The sequence below is a fragment of the Echinops telfairi genome, unplaced genomic scaffold (genome assembly GCF_000313985.2).
Source record: "Echinops telfairi isolate 266 unplaced genomic scaffold, ASM31398v2 ScPeMD7_17;HRSCAF=63, whole genome shotgun sequence".
In the NCBI taxonomy this organism is placed as follows: domain Eukaryota; kingdom Metazoa; phylum Chordata; class Mammalia; order Afrosoricida; family Tenrecidae; genus Echinops; species Echinops telfairi.
This window is the reverse complement of record NW_022103914.1, coordinates 926,026-944,826: the sequence shown is the minus strand read 5'-3', so window position 1 is coordinate 944,826 and position 18,801 is coordinate 926,026. Positions and strand designations below refer to the sequence as shown.

At 47.2% G+C, this 18,801-nt stretch overlaps 2 protein-coding genes across 2 annotated transcripts in view; one reads left to right on the top strand and one right to left on the bottom strand.

Annotated features, from left to right (window-relative positions):
• The window catches only part of HSPBAP1 (HSPB1 associated protein 1), a 50,042-nt gene extending 39,699 nt beyond the window's left edge, over positions 1 to 10,343 (top strand). Inside the window, exons 5-8 of the mRNA XM_013007161.3 lie at positions 5,691 to 5,862; positions 6,659 to 6,742; positions 9,522 to 9,632; positions 9,740 to 10,343. Of these exons, the coding sequence (XP_012862615.2) occupies positions 5,691 to 5,862; positions 6,659 to 6,742; positions 9,522 to 9,632; positions 9,740 to 10,270 (898 nt within the window). The 3' untranslated portion in view covers positions 10,271 to 10,343. The remainder of the gene's footprint in view (positions 1 to 5,690; positions 5,863 to 6,658; positions 6,743 to 9,521; positions 9,633 to 9,739) is intronic.
• Positions 10,344 to 15,485: 5,142 nt separating this feature from the next.
• PARP14 (poly(ADP-ribose) polymerase family member 14) overlaps positions 15,486 to 18,801 on the bottom strand; it is a 79,563-nt gene continuing 76,247 nt past the window's right edge. Inside the window, exons 16-17 of the mRNA XM_045287515.1 lie at positions 16,658 to 16,832; positions 15,486 to 16,248 (exon numbers count right to left, since the gene is read on the bottom strand). Of these exons, the coding sequence (XP_045143450.1) occupies positions 15,959 to 16,248; positions 16,658 to 16,832 (465 nt within the window). The 3' untranslated portion in view covers positions 15,486 to 15,958. The remainder of the gene's footprint in view (positions 16,249 to 16,657; positions 16,833 to 18,801) is intronic.

Below are 18,801 nucleotides of genomic sequence, written 5' to 3'. Positions count from 1 at the left end.
ACAAAATGTGGAGAAAATCTTGTATCGGCGCTTGAACAAAACATCGGAATCTGACCCGATACACGTGATTGTAAACAAAAGCAATTCGTGTTTCGGTCACTGGGTGTTGGTGTTAGTACGCGTTGTTTAAACCTTTTGTGGCTGTTCCACGCATTTTGCTATAATTTTCTTAGTTTTTGTACTGTTTTTATATTTAAAAAATGGGTCCTGAGAAAGAGTTTTTGGAAAAGAATCATCATGATAAGGAGCTGGTTAACCGGTTATCGATATTGTCGATGACAATTTAGTAAGCCCTTTTAGAAAACAGTTAAGGAAACGCCAATAGCAGACCACATTGGAAAGAGTTGTTTTTTTTTTTAGAGAAAGCCAGCTAGGTCCTAGTGAAAAAAGGCAAAGAAGGGGGAAAAAACTCCTGAACAGCATCTCCCAGTTGATTTTTATGGAGGGGGATTCCCTTTCCAAACAATGACTCTCTCTCCATCCCTCCTCGCCACATGTGTCCACAGATCCAGATCCTCATCAGTCTCAAGGTATGGGCCATGCTGTAGTTGTTAAAAAACTTTTTAATGTTGTGTTTCTTATTTAAATTACATTATTTAACTCTGAACTCATTCACTTTGAAATTTCTATGTAATGTTTTGTATAAAATGGCAAGATTGGGGTACAAACTTGGTGGTTGAGAGCGGACTAATCCATTTTCAGTTATTATGGGAAAAGTTGCTTCGGAACTCGACTGCATCACATCTCGACGCGCCTTCTGGAACAGATTAGTGTCGAGGTCTGGGGTTCTAGTGTACGAAGTATGAACCTAGAAAAATTGGAAGTGATCAGAAATGAAATGGAATACATAAAGATCGATATTCTAGGCATTACTGAACTGAAATGAACTGGAATTGTCCATTGTGAATCAGACAGTCATGGCTTACTATGCTGGGAATGACATAATCAGGAGGAATGGTGTTGCATTCAGTATCAAAAAGGACATTTCAAGATCTATCTTGAAATATGATGTTGCCTGTGATAGGATTATATTTATCCACATTCAAGGAAATCCAATCAATACAACTGTTATATTCAAACTTATGCACCAACCACTAAAGCTAATGATACAGAAATGGAAGCATTCTACCAACATCTCCAGTCTAAAACTGATCAAACATGCACTCAAGATACATTGATAATTATTGGCATTGGAATGCGATCGTCGGGAACAAAGAGGAGGGAGCAGGAAGTGGGAATGCAGTCTTGCTGATGCTGGAGATTGCATGATGGGACTTGGCAACGACTTCTTCAGAGCACATACCTTTCTCAATAACACAAACAGCAACTGTGCATGTGGACTTCTCCAAAGGGAAGACACGGAGATCAAATGGACTACTTCTGTGGGAGGGATGATGGAGAAGCTCAATATCATCAGCCAGACAAAAGGCCATTCAAAAGTTTGTGCCTGCCAGGGGACCCCATGCATCTGTCGTACAACCTAAGAAATAGAAGGCCTGGGTCAAGCAGTACCTTGACCATCCCTGGGTGCAGGTGTTATGGGAGAGGGCGTTTAGGCCACAAGGAAGATACAAGCGTGTTGCTGTGGTAGCTACCATCTTTCCCCCTCGTAACCAGTCTCCTCTCCGGCCCTGAGCACATTTACTGGGCAGCAGACAGAGATCAGAAATGACCACAGACAGTCTCTCCAACCCTTTAGAAATGGAAAGGATTGTAAGTAGGTCTGAGAGAAGCAGCCAATAAGTACATGGATATATTTCACATGATTAGAACCTACAAACTAAAACCGGTTCTCAACCTGTGGGTCGTCATGCAACCCTTTTGGGGGTCGAACAACCCTTTCACAGGGGTCACCCAATTCATAGCAGTATTAAAATTACAGTTATAAAATAGCAACAAAAATAATTTTATGGTTGGGGGGGTCACTACAACATGGGGAACTGTATTAAAGGGTCACAGCATTAGGAAGGTTGAGAACCACTGCTCTAAGATGATACGAGGTAGTCTTCTCTGTAATCCATTGGGACTTCACTAAGGGCCCTGTAACACCAGGCCCATGACTCTGTGCTGTGGGTGTGGTCCCTGCCTTGTGGAGTCTGAACCTAAAACCAGGGCTTCGCCTCACTTCCTTCCAGTTCATTCCCTTGCTGAGAATTTCCATCTTCATCCCAGATATACTACCTGTAAGCAAATCCTCAGTATAGATTCCAATTCTGTATGTCAAGGGTGGAGAGTCAGACTCTCAGTAGGGAGTTGAAGGGAATAAATTGCTTTCAAAGTCTTGCCCTAAGCTTGGTAAGAGAGGGAATTGTTTTCAGTAGCCATTTTCTCTGGCTTCTAAATTGGGAAAGAAGCCTAAGAAATTTGAGGTTGCAAACTATTGCCCAAACGAAAAAGCCAGAGTTTTTGCTGGGATAGAAGATTAATGGAGCTTCATGTCAACTTTGCAGCCGAGCATACTTTATGGGCTCATCCAGCTGTGGAATTATAATATTGAGTTCTCTACAAGGCAGGTCCCCGGTGTTAGAACAGCTACATGAGCAGGGTGCCCACTCTGCCCTTTGAGAGTTTACAGTGAGAGCTCAGGCAAGCCCACAGGTAACTGTGCTCTAACGCAGTGTCCCGCTCTTAAGGAAGCGTTCACAGTTGTGGAACTAAGAACATGATGAGATGGTGTTCCGTTGGGAAGACGAGGGAAGTTCTTACAGAGGGACTGCGATGGTCATGGGCTTCAGGGCTAGCTGAGCAGTCCCAAGACAGAGGGAGGGCTGCAGGGCCCAGCACAAGCATGGCCCTGTGCGTTGTGCATTGAAATCAAAGGGCTTGGGTTGGATGGGCTGGTTGGAGCCTGAGTCTGGGGGCTTTGAGCCCAAGACTGAGGGTCAGGGGGTGACATGCTGATGGACTGCCTGTTCTGCTGAGCAGAAGTGGGAAACGTGTAGGTGATATTTTAAGCCAAGCCGATTCTACGGAACCGTTAATCTGGTAGCTGTTCCTTCGGAAAACACAGCTGTGATCCAGAGGCAGGAGCTTGGATCCAGAGATACGAGGCCTGGTTCTGGCTCCACCACTACCTGCTAGCCCTGTCTGTGACACTGAGCAAGCTCTGGCTGCCTCTCCCACTTTGGAGATGAGACTAGACTGATAATCAGTCCCTAAGAGTCCTTTCGCTCCAACAAGATTCTAAGCAATCTGTGAATCTCCGTATTTGGGGAGGCGGACTAGGAAAATGTGTACCTCAAGACAATGATGTTGTCGTTGTTGAGTGCCATCGAGTCCGCTCCAACCCACAGTAACTGGAGGCCCATCAGAACGAAGGCTGCACGGTCCTGCACCATCTTCAACAATTGTTCTTGTGCTGTGCCCGCCAAGCCCATTGATGCAGCCACTGCATCAATCCATCTCAGGGAGGGCCTTCTTTTTCACCGTCCTTCCGCTTTACCAGACACGATGTCCTTCTCCAGCGACTGGTCTCTCCTGTCTTGCCATCCTTGCCTCTAAGGAGCACTCTGGCCTTACTTCTTCCAATACAGATCCATTTGCCCTTTCAGCAGTCCATGGTACTTTGAATATTCTTCTCCAGCACCGCAATTCCAGTGCATCTATTCTTCTACCGTCTTCCGGATTCAGTGGAGAGAAGCATGGCTTGAGTTAGGCCCACCTCAGTCCTCAGAGTGGCATGCTGGCTCTTCAATACTCTAGAGGTCTTGTACACAGATTTACTGGATACGTTATCTGACAATAATGATCATGGTGAATTTCACTCTGCAAATAAGCAGTGTTATGAGAAACTGCCCTGGTCTTAATTTCATCACACCAATCCCGAAACTGCTTCCAAACCAGTCTCAGGAACAGTGGGAAGCAACTCCGTGCTTCAAGCTGCAAAGTGAGGCAAAGAGCTTTGAGTCGCTGACGTTTTGAGCCGATACCCACCTCAACGCTAGACCCACTGCCATCGAGGCCACCCAGGCTCCTGGAGACCCAGTGCGGAGTTCCCCGGGCTCTGCAAATCTTCACAGACGCTTACCCCCAGCACCACCCACGGACAGGCTGCCTGCCTGAGTTTCCAGGTGAACCTCTGCAAAGGAAAAGCCATCCTACAGCATCTCCAATTCCCAGGGCAAAACATTAGTGTCTACTCCTTAGTTTGAAAATCGCAGCAGCTTCTCATTTCCGAAAGGAAATGGTAGCCCCGATATGACTGCCAGGGGTCACGAGCGGGTTTGAGGATTTTCTTAAAACACAGTTACTTCTCTCTTCTTCCCTGTTTCTGGCTGTGTGTCTCTGTTAGTGTCTTTCTCTTGTTTACTGTCTCACACTTCTCCCTCCTAAGGGTTCTCTGGATAAGCTTGGACTGCTGACTGAAAAACTGGCTGTTCAAACCTACGAGCCGCTCCGTGGGAAAAGATGAGGCTGTCTGCTCCCAGACTGAATTGTACTTAGAGAAATGGTTTTGTTGCTGTAACTTTACTGGGTATATTTCCAACAAGAACTTGTCTGTCTCCTTTGTAAAGCACAGTGCAGGAAACCCTAGGAGACAGTTCTGGGTGCTGCAGGGTCACTGGGAGCCAGGGTTGACTAAGGCCACACAACAGCAGGGCCTTGAAGTGTGTCTAGTGTTTTGTGACTTGCGCTCAGTTACCTCTAGTTAAACCACAACAAAGTTAACTGACTAGACCATTTCAGCACCCCTGGTGGTTCAGCCTGGTAACCATGAGGTTCAAGCCCATGAGTTACTCCTCCAGAGAAAGATGGGTCAGTCGCTTCTGTAAAGATTGGCAACCTCAGGATTGCTGTGAGTCAAAATGGATTCCATGACCGTAGGATTTGGGTTTTTTAAGGACCTTTCAGTATTCTCTTTGTGCTTTTTTCTATATCCTGTTGCTTTTTAGTTGTGAAACTTGCTTGTGCGTGGCTTTTCTCCAGTAGATAAGCTTAGATATTTAAGGACTTTATAACCCAGAGAACTCTGGCAATGGTTTGGTGACTGAAAGATGGAGGGTTGCTCGGAGACGAAAAGACAACAGATATTTGAAGTGGTGTGGGTTACTGCGGGCACGCTAGAGTGGCGATGGACAGTTTATGGGGAAGGGGAGTTTGATTTGAAATTAAAAGGCTGGTCTTATCATTGAGAGGCTGCCAGAGACAGGCCTGCTGGTTGCCACACCCCCTTCCACCAGGTGCCTGTAGAGGGCACTGCAGCGCTGAGAGACAGGACCAGGGCTGCCCGCCGTGTACCACTGTGGATTGCATTTATTTATTTATTTATTTATTTATAATTATTAAATACTTCTGTTGAGGGCTCTTACATCTCTTACCACAATCCATACATTCACCCAGTGTGGCAAGCACATTTGCACATATGCCGCCATTTTCAAAGCACTCTTCCCACGTGAGCCCGATATCTGCTCCCCATTTCTTCCCCCTCCCTCTCCCCATCCTCCCTCACGAACCCTTGATAAGGTATAGATTATTTTTTACATATCTTACATCGCCCTCCATCGCCCCTCACCTACTTTTCCGTTGTTCGTCCCCCTGGGAGGGGGTTCTAATTGATCCTTGGATCGATTCCCCCTGCCCCCCATCTCTGCACCCCCTGTGGGCCCCGAGGGTGAAAATGGACGCCGAGGGGCCGCCTGCTTAGGCGTCGTGTTTAACGCCCCTCACTGGAGTCTTCTTTTCCGCCCCAGGAAGCGGTGGCACCTCTTTCCCCCTGAAGACACTCCCTTCCTTTACCCCACGAGAATCCCTTACGAAGAGTCCAGTGTGTTCAGCAAGGTCGCTGTGGTCCATCCCGACCTGACACGTTTCCCGCGCTTCCGGGAAGCTCGGAGACACACGGTGACACTGGGCCCAGGACAGGTAATGACTCCCCGCAGCCCGCGCCGCCGCCACGGGGGAAGGGAGCGCCCGCTGCGGGCCTCAGACCCGCGCGCCGCCCGCCGGCCGAGCGAGCGCGCAGCGCCCCCTGGCGGGGGCAGAGGACCCGCCTGCACCAGCCGGCCCTTTCCTTCCCTGGTTCCGACCCCGGGACTCCCTGCCGGAGTTCCGCCAAGGACTTCATCTGGGTGGGGGGGCCAACGGAGAGGACCAACCGAGAATGATTTGCATTTAGGCAAGAATGAATTTTGTTTTTCAAATGGCTGTCTTTGAAACATTCCCACGCCCATTCTGTATGGTGCTGTTGCCCAGTGAGGACGACTTCCTCTAAAACATGGACAGTGGGAAAGTGTCTCAGGCTCCTCTTGAAGAGACTGCCTGCCCCTTGATTTCCCCACCCCACTGCCTGTCTCATTCCCGTCTCTCCCTTGTCCTGGTCGCCCCTTCCCCCCCCCCACCCCCCCAAGGCACTCCCCAGCTTTGCAAGGCCACTCACAATACAACTCAGGATTAGGATCAATGTGGAAGCTACATGATAAGACTCAGGAGACAGTTGTTCAGTCAGCACTGCCCCCAACCAGCACAGCTCCAGGTCCTGCCAAGGGCAGTAGGATAATTTGGAAAAGGATGGTGATAATAGTGCAATAGCAAGAATATAGCCAGCGTCCGTGAATAATGCGTGTAAAAGTTGTTGAATTAACAAATGCTGTCGTGTGTACATTTTGAACTACAAATTAAGAAGTCTGTTCTTGTACTAGCCATGCCTGTTTGGTTTCAGGTGCTGTTTGTCCCCCGACACTGGTGGCACTATGTGGAATCCATTGACCCTGTCACTGTCAGTATAAACTCATGGATTGAACTGGTACCTGTTTCTTTTTGGTGATAAATGTAACCCCTGTCTGTTTTTTTAAAGCTGTGCAAACACTCTCTGAGTGGCTTGGTGATTGATGTTTTTCCATCAACACTCCAGTATTTGTTTGCTGTGCTGTAACTTGTGAGTTCTATCCTCTGCTGATGGGCGTTTGATTGTAACTAGGATCCTTACTGATGCGCTCTGCTCTTGTCAGGGAGCCCGGTGTGCCCTGGTGTGGGCATACAGGGTCGTATCCCTTGACCGCTGTTGCTAACACTGTGGTGCGCTGGATCTGTCCTGTGTGTCCCCTGTTGCCAGCCCCACCCCATGCCTTCTCTGCTGGAGTCTCTTGCTTCTTCGCGCAGGGTCCTCTTGACTAGTGACAAGTGCTAGGTCTTTGCTTATACACATGCTCCAAGCAGAGTCTTTCTGTGCCAGGCTTTGGCACTCTCCCGTGCTGAGCCCTAGTTGCCTGCACATGTGATCGGTAAAATGGCTGCCTGTTGCTGCTGTCCTTTAAACCCAAGACCTGAATTGCACCTGGGCTCTCTACCCGGAAGTCTTCAGCCATCAGTGTGCTCTCTTCAGCCCACATCCTTGAGTTGACGTAACCACTAGGTACCCAGCTAAAAAAGATGGAGACCTGTAACTCAAGTCTCTCCAATTTCAAAGTCGATGTTTGGAATGATGACGAGTCTGAAGGAGAAAGTCATGTAAAAAATAAAGCTAAAGGATCTAGAAGTTTTGAGCCTGGAAGAAGTCAAGAGGGCTTATACATCTTCCCCTCGACCAAGGTGCACCTAGCATTGGGTAATGAGAGGGACTTGGCAATTACCTAATTGCAAAAGGGGTGGGAAACCCTTTTCCTGCCCAGGGCCACTGTGCACTTTATAACATCATTCACAAATCAAATACGGGTCAATCGGGTAACTCACCCCTAATCTGAGGGCTGGAACTGCTTTTCTTTGGTGAGCTGTGCCCTGTTAGTATTGGTGATTTCACCAGCCTTATTCAGCCCATTGACCAGACGGTCTCCACCCCATGCAGTATGCCCCTGTTCTGTTGGCCCAATTGCTGTGTAGAAGTTCTGCAGGAATACAACGAATGGTTCTGGAAGTCCCATTCTTCTCAAGCTAATCCATAGTTTGTTAGGGTCCACACAATGTGCTGCCTTTGCATAGTTAGTAGAACACAAGTACACATCTCTGCTTTCCGCCAAGATTCCTTCTGACATCACAGTGATATCTCTTGCTCTTGATGTTCTCTCTCGAATCCGGCCTGGACTTCTGGCAGCTCCCTGTCAATGTACTACTACAACTGTTGTTGGATGATCTTCAGCAAAATTTTGCTTCCATATTATAGTAATGATATCGTTCTATAATTTGAGCATTCTGTGGGCCACCTTTCTTTGGAATGGATACAAATATCTCTTCCAGTCATTTTGCCAGCTAGCTGCCTTCCAAATTTCCCGGCATAGACGAGTGAGTGCTGCCAGTGTTTCCTCAGCTTGTTGAAGCAGTTCCCTTGGTAGTCCATCAGTTCTGGACCCTTGTTTGTGGCTGCTGCTTTCAGTAACACTTGAACTCCTTCCTTCAGCACCATTGGTTCTTGCTCAACTGGTCCTTTTTGTTACAGCACATCAGTGTATTCTTTCCATCGTCTCTTGATGCTGTCTGCAGCATTCAATATTTTGCCTCTATAAGCTTTCAAAATTGGAATTCAAGGATTGAATTTCTCCTTGAATTCTTTCCATTTCACATTGGCTGAGCGTGCTCTTCCATTTTGTTTTTCTGATTCTAAGTCCTTGCAATTTTGTTAATTTATCTTTGTCTTCTCAAGCTGCCCTTTGAAGTTTTCCATTCATCTCCTTGACTTCATTCTTTGTTCCACTTGCTTTGCTACTCTACAATCAAGAGCAAGTTTCTGAGTCTCTTCTGACATCCACCTTGATCTTTTATTTCTTCCCTTTTTTTTTAATGACCTTTTGCTTTCTTCATGAATGCTGGTCTTGATGTCTTCCGACAGCTCATCAGGTCTGCTGTCATTAGTGTTCAGTGTGTCAAATCTCTTCTTGAGATGTTCTCAGCATTCAGGTAGGTTAGACTCAAGGTAGAATTTTGGCTCCTGTGGACTTACTTTTCTTCAGCTGAACCTACATATGAGCAATTGCTGATCTGTTCCTCAGTCAGCCCCTAGCCTGGTTTTAGCTGCTGCTGATTGAGCTTCTCCATCGTGTCTTCCCACAGATATAGTCCAATGGATTTCTGTGCATTTCATCTGGGGAAGTACATGACTATAGTTCCCTTTTCTTTGTTGAAAAAAAGGTATGTTGAAGAAGTCGTTGGTCTTGACAGATTCTATCATGGAATCTCTAGTTTTGTTTCCATTACCAAGCCCGTATTTTCCAAGATGGCAGTGATAAGGCATACATAAAAATGTGTTTCTCCCAATAGGATATCCATCTTTTCTGCAATAAAGCTTTCATTAATGAAAAACCAGAAGATACAATTTAGAGAGCCTCTCCTCTGTTTCTGGCCCCTGTGTTATGCAGATGGTTTGCTCTAGGCTCTCAGCCCAAGGTTGGCTGTTTGAATCCCCCAGCAGCACGGTGGAAGAAGGGCCTAGCAGCTTGCTCGCTTAAGACGAGTGCCCGGAGACGCGGTGGAGCGCAGCTCTACCCTGGGGTCCTTGGGGTTGCTGTGAGTCGGAATCGACTCACAACCATAGGGTTCTGTTGTTGCATTTTGTTTGAAGCCCTGAGACTGAACGTGTGTTGGTGTCGATGTAGGAAGAGGACCACCAAGCCCGGGTCGAAGAGGCCATCACACGGGTGCTTGTCTGCGCGCTGAAAACCGCGGAGGATCCTGACAACACCAAAACCTGGTTGAACCCCACGGAGGTAGGCCACACCAGCATGGCAGCTAGCCTTCCCGACGAAAACATCTGCTTTCCAAGTTAACCAAGTGCATGTGACCATTCTCCACCACCCTCCTCCTTGTTCCTTAGGTTGAGGACATATCCCATGAAATCAACTGTCGCTACTTAAATGGAGCCGTTTCGGCCCTCTTTGATCATTACAGAACATCCGAGGGAGATGCAGCGCAGGCATCAGCAACAAATGGAGACTGCGCCAACAGAGGAACGTTGGATGTGCAGCCCTCCGTGGACGTGGGACAGCCACCCAGCCAGCACTTACCCGTGGGAGCTGCAGAGCAGAGCACAGCAAGTCTGTTTGGGCCCAATCTGGTTCCTGTAACACCAAGTGCTGAAGAGCCATCCAGGGCAAGAGGAGACATGTTTGAAATGGACAGGAAAGACTTTGTCCCCAGAGATGGCGACTACTCAGGGCAATCACAGGGTACCAAGCGGCAGCGGACCATGTGTACAGACCAGCATGCGATTGCGGAACAGGCTGCTTCAAATCGCCCTGCGGCCCCTTCATCGATCATTTCCACAGACGACTTGCTGGACTGCCTGGTGAACCCACAGGTAACCAGGCTAGTGGCTCAACTTTTGATACAAGGAAGAACTTTGTGATTCAAATAGAAGATAAGGTTGTTAAATACTTTAACATAGTATAATTCTTAAATAAATGATATCCGTTCCCAAACTTATTTGACCTCCCTCCCTTTTTCAGAAGAAATAAAAACAAACAAAACAACTCATTGCACTCCTCCCCGCCACCAAGCACTTAAAAACGTTTGGCCTAGGACCCATAATCCCGGATAAAGTGTAGCATCTGCTTTTGTAGGCCCCTTCCCCACATAGGTTGTTTGCCCCCCTGGGGGGCATGGTACCCACTTTGGGAAACACAGAAATAGAAGCTGGTGCCAACAAAGGTGAGTTGCACATGCCTGTAAATGGTTCTCACTGGTTCTTTGCCAAACGAAGTCTCTTGCCACCACCTCCCTGTGCGCTGCAGACTGGCCATGCACACTGGCCTCTTGTCATTTGTAGGACATCTCCTCGGTGCACACTGGCCTCTTGTCATTTGTAGGACATCTCTCCTCGGTGCCTCTGTTCATTGCTTCCTCCTCCATCCTGTTCTGTCAATCAATCTCACTCGTAGACTCTGATCTCCATCAGCTTAAGCCAGGCCAGCAAACTGGCCTACCGGCTCACCTGCTGCCTGTCTCTAAATAAAAATTGTGTGGGACACAGCCACACACACCCCTTATTTACAGATTGTCTGTGGCTGCCTTAGGGTTGCAGTGTGAGTAGTGGCAGAGACTGCAAAGCAGAAAATGTTCCGTTTGCCAACCCTAGCCTAATGAGTCCGTCCACTGGATGGCCTCTACCCTTGATCCAACATTGTAGTATTAAGTTAAATGTGGAGGGTGAGGGAGCCAGCCCCCACCCGCTGCTACTAATACTACCCACGGGTTCAGTAAGCACAATTGTACGGTTGAGATATATAAGTATTATATTAAAGTCATCGAGAGCATGAGAGGTGGAGGAGAGATATTTAAATAATGCAGTCAGAGACATTACATGGTAGCATTGCTCACCTCAGTCCAGCTTGGTGGTCCATGTGGAGAGAGGGGGAGGAGAAGGAGGACAAGGGAACAAGGGAGAGAGGATGGGGGAAGAGAGGGGAGCCACCAGGGAGAGAGAGGTCAGAGAGCTCACATTGCTGACCCACGCCTATATACCTTTTGGGGGCATGCCAGCCCACTAATTACAGGTAGAGACATGTCACAGGGAGGGGTGGTCTAGGGACATACACGCAATAGGAAGAGGAGGGATTGGGGTATACATGTGACAAGATGGGCGGATCCCAGATTCAGGATGGCAGCCTAACTTCAGATGTCACAGAGCCGGTTTGGCCTGTTCCTGGCCCAACTGATAGAGACCATTATCAATAGGATGCGAACTCCGCCCACAGGAGCCTGTCCATTGTCCCCAGCAGCAGGGAGCAGGCCAGTGCAGTCTGGCAACTGATCGCCCTCAGGGGAGAGATGCCTGCGCATCTGATCTCCCCCACACACACACATACACACACACACAACATGATCTCATTCTGATACCTGGTGACCCGTTCTCCAAAGCTGGGCAGCAAGCAAGAAAAAGTGGGTGGTCAAACAGGACGCCTCCTCCTTTGTCATTTTTGTATCTTTTTTTTAATACAAATATATACAAGAGGGTTTTAAAAAAATCTGTTGTAAATGGAATTGAAAGATAATGGAATTTTCCCACCAACTTTTCATTTGAAGCCCCCCTCATATTGAAAAACAGTATTTACATGTCCGCATTTTCCCCACGTACAACTCAGTTACAGCAATTCCATTTATCCTGTTGTGTAAGTCACCATTATCACTTCCAGCATTTCCTGTCCCTCTCAGGAAACACTCAGCCTCCCCCAGACAGTGACATGCCCTCCCTTTTGCCATCTATTAATAACCACTAGAAACCTTGGGTCTTGATGCATGTAGGGATTCTGGATATTGTGTATAAATGAGATTATGCATTATCTCTTTTGTGACTGACTTCATTTCGCATAATGTCTGCAAACATCTCTAGTCACTTTTTGAATCAGAAAAATATAATCGAGACTCAACATTCATATTTGTAACTGCACAGCTGCAAGATAGAAAGATATGTATTTGTATACTTTACAGTGGAAGTGGGCCACAAAAGTGCCTAGAGCCCATGGGAGTCCTACCGTGGTTTCTGGATCTCAGAGACAGCAGACTCACTTGAGGCTCTTGTTGAAAGTGCAGATTCAGGGGCATCGCCCTAGAGCTATGGAACGTCACTCCTGTGGAGCAGTTGCTGTCCCAGCAACTGCCTCTGGTCTCCCAAATCAACAGGCAGTTCAAGTGAGAGTCCCTGCCCCTTCATGGGCCACCAATCGCCATCAAAGGTGCAACGTGAGCTTGCTTTAGTAGAAGTCAACTTGCCCTTCAGTTTTAACAAAACTAAACCTCTTGTCACCTGGATACTGTTCATACTCTGAGTGTCCCTTAATGTCATGTCTAGTTGTGGCCTGTGGTCACCATCAAGCTCCCCTGATTTTGCCTTCTAGGATAAAAATCTTACCACTAAATGACATTTCTCAGATGTTTTCTTCCACATCGGAAGAAAACTACCTATTTCATTAGAGTAATGATGACTATTATCCTTCATCCAATAGGTCCTTTTCTTCCAGTTTTGGAGGGGGGAGTAAGGAGCCCTAGTGGGTAGTGGGTTACGCATTAGGCTGCTAACCACAAGGTCAGCAGTTCAAAGCCACCAGCCACTCTGCAAGAGAAGGCGAGGGTTCCAGTTCATCTCAGAAACCCACAGGGGCAGTTCTACCTGCCCTAGAGGGTCACTATGAGTTGGCATCAACTCGATGGCACACTTAGCACAGAGCTGATAGTCAGCCATGCCCTGATCCCAGTTAAAAACCTCTGGGAACACAAACACGTTAGAGAGCAAGTCTCTCTATTTGTGTCAGTTCTAATTTCTGGCATCTATTGTCAGTGCTGGACTCTACTTGTTGTGGGATAAACAGTGGTGACTGCTTGCTCTAGATGGCTGATAGCTCTTAGGGAGAATGACCCCTGATCTACTTCTGATGACCTCCAAGTATATAGCCATTTGCAAGGAGCTAAGTTTGGTATATATTTGGGGGAGACAACTTGGGAGACATCCTTCTATTTCCCACAAGTGGCCAGAAAGTCACTCTGAAGCCATAAGGCGTCTTTGCCAATCCATTTAAACAGCAAATTGCAATGAGAGAAATTTCCTCAAATCCTTGCAAATGAAGCAGTAACTGTGGCTCCCTCAACACCCTCCACTTGAAGGGCCCCACGTTGTCTCCAGCAGCCAGGGAGGAGCAGCTGTCCTCCAAGCCACCCTGGGTCGCGGAGCTTGTCATCTGCACACCCCGGCCCCCTGCTCGCTGGGGGCATCAGCTCTGGTCCCTCCGTGGCATAGCTTCAGTAAAGAGGCTATAATGGAAACCAAACCGAGAGGAAAGGGAACAGGAAACTGAGTCATTCCTAGGTTGACTGCCATGTCCCTGAGTTGGTCACCTTAATGGAGAGGGCATGTGCCTCGGTGGGAAGCTGAGGCCACAGGGACCACCGTGCTGTGGGTCTGAGAACTTCTTAGATGACCTCAGGCTTTACCGCTGAGCATCGGTTTCCTCAACCCTGAAATGGAGTTATAATTGTTAACCTAATGTGATTGTTCAGGGGACTAAAAGAATATCCAAGCTGCGGTGCAAGCTGTCTACATTGCAGACAGGCTGTTCCTCCAACTTCCAGCATCCATTGGATACCCAGAACGAGACGCATAACCATCATCCTGTGGGTGTTCGGTTCATCTTGATCAAGCTAGACACATGAGACACACGGCGTATAGAAAGTGAGCAGTAAGAACAAGAGATTCTCAAAGGGGAGCACTCCCCCTTCCCCAAATCACCCATGTACAGTCTTAGGCTATTGGGCTACACTCAGGCCACTACTACTCTATGGCCAGGGGTGCACATGGGGAACTCTGAATAGGCCTCTGTGGCTATCCCTTATCACACTACCCTGGCCTGCATGGTTCTCATTTGCTACCTGAAACCACACTGCCCAAGGGCCCAAATGGTTCCCATCATAGCAGGGTGGGGGGTAGCACTTTAGCTCGCTGTCAACCTGCAAACTTGGAGGTACTCAGTTCCCCCCTGTGGTAGGAAGGCCTTTGTACGAGCCTCTGCCTTTAATCCTTGCATGGGGTACCTGAAGCCTTTGCCTTGTTCAGACAAGTGCTACACGTCTTTAGCTACACAGACAAGTCTCCCTCCCAGAGGCAATCACTGGCTAGCACTAGCTCTTGATCTCTCTGCATTTCTCCTCTCTCTCTCTCTTTCCTGTGTGTGTGTGAGAGAGCGAGAGAGAGAAGCCCACTCTCTCTCTGGGCGAGTAAGTTAATCTTTGTGGGCTTCAGTGATACCAATCTCTCTCCCCTGGATAAAATTGGTTCTCATCACAGGGACCCCAGGTCCAAAGGACATGCTCCACTCCAGACTCTTCTTGCTGTTGGTGAGGTCTCCCTGAGTCTCTGGAATTGGCCCTTATATTCATGCCTACTAGGATGTCAAAACTGATACATCCCCTAGCTGACCTGGAGGGGATCGTGAATTATTAAGCCACTATTTGCAAAGCTAACTGACTAATCTCTTACAAGATGGTGGCCCAGGCAATCATTTTACAGAAGTTACAAAAAGATGGCAGAAAAGCCACATAAAAGTGAGGCACTAGACTACAGGACCTATTACACTACCTGAGAAAACCAGCCTGCTCGGTCAACCATGTTTGAATCTAAAATTTACTCAAAATCAAAAGTTATTTTAAAACTTAAAAACATGCCTTTACCATTCGATGAAAACCGAGTTAACAAATTATTAACAGACCACTTAATTCCCTTGGCTCATTTATCCGAAGTGCTCTAAAATCATGAAAAGTTAGGCTAATGAGGAAAACACAGTGTGTAACAACCTTGGTAAATCATTTAATATTTTAAAAGTAGAGGATTTCACACAGAAGATGCAGGCATGGTCTCCTTGGTTGCACTGGGCAGAACAGACCAGCGTGTGGAAATGCTAACCAGGCAGATTTGGGTCAGCCTTATAAAGGACCTTGGGCACTGACACCAGGGCTGCTGCACTGCATGGCTCCACGGGACACACTTCTGTGGATCACGGGCCAAGTCCCAGCCCCTGGAGGTGGGAGGACACACTTCCCTGCAATCCCAGGGTCCTGATGTGCTGTCTGTGGATCACGGGCCAAGTCCCAGCCCCTGGAGGTGGGAGGACACACTTCCCTGCAATCCCAGGGTCCTGATGTGCTGCCCTGCATGTTACAGGCTGATTCGTGCATGACGTTCCCAGTCACAGAACTCGTTCAATCTGAGGCAAAGTAACAGTCAGGCAAGAATGGCGACCAGCTGGTTTCTACTTTGGGGCAGGTGTGGAGGAGATGCAATGAATGAATGACCAAGCGTTGGACCACTAAGAGCCGTCTGCTCAGCAGCAGCTCAAGGTCCACCGCTGTGCCCCCTGCAAGGTAGGTTCCCTCCAGATGATGACAGGGAAGCTGAAAGAGTCCATTTTGGTGGCAAAGAAGGGCCCGTCGAGCTCCGAAAACAACTGTGTGGGGGTGGGGGTGGGGGGTGGGGGGAACCCACCCGAAACTTGTTTGACAACCAGGTCTGCATACATGAAAAATGTCTTTGGGGAAGGAAGCAAGAGGATCACGTTGTGAAAGTAATGAGGTACTCTGGGTAAGCCTGGTAGTCTGAGAAGACCACAAATAAACTTGGGTTTCTCACATCATCGGTGACAGTGTCATACAGGTCAGTAGGGTCTTGCGTGGTCTTCGGAGGAGGCACAATTAAGGAAGCGTTTCCAACTGTGTAGAGGCCAGTCAGCACCCGCACGACATACATGTACTTCCTCCCCTTTGCGTCTGGCCGGGAGTACGTGTTATTGGCAGAATAGTTAGCGTTGACGGCAAAGTAAGTTCCTTTTCCAAATGCCACAGCTGAGAAGAGCAAAAACAGTGTTAAGAATTACAACGGAAAAAAGAAAAGAAAAAAAAAGAATTACAATGGAGTGTAAAATTTGATCCGTTGGCCCTATATGTTAAATCATGTTGAAATGATGTTTAATTTTGATCGTTGAAGCCTCCTTTTTATTTATTTTTTTGAAGCCTCCTTTTAAAAAAAAAGTTTAAAAAATCAATTATCAACCCCCACCCCACCCCTCCCAGAAGGGCAGGATAGTCAGTTCATAAAACAGCTCACTCCATCCTGAAGCTCGGGCTGCAACATGCCACCCCTCCCGCCCCCACTGCCTAACACCCTCCACGAAAGAACAGAAAGCAGTTCATTCTGCCCTAGGGTGCCCATGGCTGACCAACATTGGGAGCCGCTCAAATGCTCACTTCTTACCATTCTTTCCAGCGTAACTGCGGTTAAAGCCGAGCTGGTTGACATGTGGCAATGAGGCTACATCTGTCCCATGGAAGAGGAGCTTCTCGTTGTTGTTTTGGCCATTCTTGTCATCCATAGCTTTTTTCTTTGCCTGGTAGTAATTCCAGAGACTTGGATTCTGGATCCTTTCAATCTGCAAATTACCGAAGGGAAAGAAGATGTGCCGGTGAGCAGCGCGCTTGCCCAAATACAGCGGCTGACAAAGGGCCACTGTCTATGAAAGTGACAACAACTAGCAAATCGGATGCCAGGTGGCAGGTTTCCATTTCAGAAATCCTTCGGGTGGCCGTGTTTTCTGATAACAGGCCTTGGGAAGAATGTGAGTTTGATTTTTCACAGTTTGTAATATACCAAACAGCAAGAGCACACAATGTTTAGGATCGTAAGGCATTGTTGGAATGCAAGTTGTAGAACAGATGCATATAGTGAGAAAGAAACATGAAAGATAAAGCAAAATTAAATTGAGTCCTATGTGGGATGGGTAGAAATGGGGTAAAGAGGATAAGGATAGAAGAGAAATTTTGCTAAAGATCCTCTGGTATATAGTTTTGAATCTCTGATTGTATACATGCTTTGCCTGTTCTAAATTTAATATACATTTTTAAAGGAAATCCTCCAACAAAAGCACAGAGAAAAAAATTTTTTTAAATACAGAGAAAGTAATTATTCGATGACATAATGGCTGAAACAGCTTAGATGTGAAGAAAGCTAGAAACCTGCATATCAAAGGGGCTCAGTAAACTCAAAATGCAAGGTAAAAAAAACCAAAACATACTCGTATACCAAAGCACATCACAGTCAGAATGCTTAAAACCAGTGATTAAAAAAAAACCACCTTAAAAGCACACAGAAGACAAAGACATATTATATATAGAGAAGCAAGCTCCTCCCAGAGACAGTACAGGCCAGAAGGCAGTGCAGTAAACCCCAAACCCACGGCCACAGGTCACTTCTAACTCACAGTGACCCTGTGTAGGCTGTCCAAAGCTGTACACCTTTACTGGAGTAGACAGTCTCTTCTTTCTCCCTTGGAGTGACTGGTGGGTTTGCCATCAGCGGACCGACACTTAGCCTGCAGTACCACCCAGACTCCTTGAGCATGCTATAAACCAACAAAGCAAACTGAGTCGCACCCCCCCTCACGATGCCTCACACGGAAGGAGAGGGATCCTTGCTGATGTTGGATAGATGTTGGCTGAAAGCAAGGAACACCAGAAAGATGTTGGTTTGTGTTGTATTGACTATCCAAAGGCATTCTACTGTGTAGATCATAACAAACGGTGGATAGCCCTGAGAAGAATGGAAATTCCATAACGCTTCATTGTGCTCATGCAGAACTTGTACATGAGTCAAGAGGCAGTTGTTTGAACAGAATAAAAGGATACTGCATGATTTAAAACCAGAAAAAGTATGTGGCAGGGTTGTATCCTTTCATCATACCTACTCAATCTGTGTACTGAGCATATAACCAGAGAAGCTGGAGTCTGTGAAGAAGAGTGTGGCGTCAGGATTGAAGGAAGGCTTATTAACAACCTGTGATATGCAGATGGTACAACCTTGCTGGCTGAAAGTCAAGAGAACTTGAAGGACTTGCTGATGAATATGGAAGACCATAGCCTTCAGGATGAATTACAACTCAATGTAAAGAAAACAAAAATCCTCACAACTGGACCAACAAACATCCCAATAAACACATTGAAGGTTTTCATTTTATTGTGATCTTCATGGGTGTGTTGGTGCTGTTAGGTGCCATCAAGTTGATTCACGGAAGTAGCCATCAAGAAATCAAATGCCAAGGGCTCAAGTAGAAAATGTTTTAGAGGATGAACAATCTAGAGGAGAAAACAACGGAACCGACAGTTCCTGGGGGACCTGGGAAAGGGGGAGGTGAGGGGAAAGGTAGTGGTGTTAACAAACCCAGGGACAAAGGAACAAGTGATCCAAGTCCGTGGTGAGGAGGGTGTAGGAGGCCTGGTAGGGCGTGATCAAGGGTAATGTAGAGGAATTACTGAAATCCAAATGAAGACTGAGCATGATCGTGGGACAAGAGGAAAGTCAAAGGAAATAGAGGAAAGAGCTAGGAGGCAAAGGGCATTTATAGA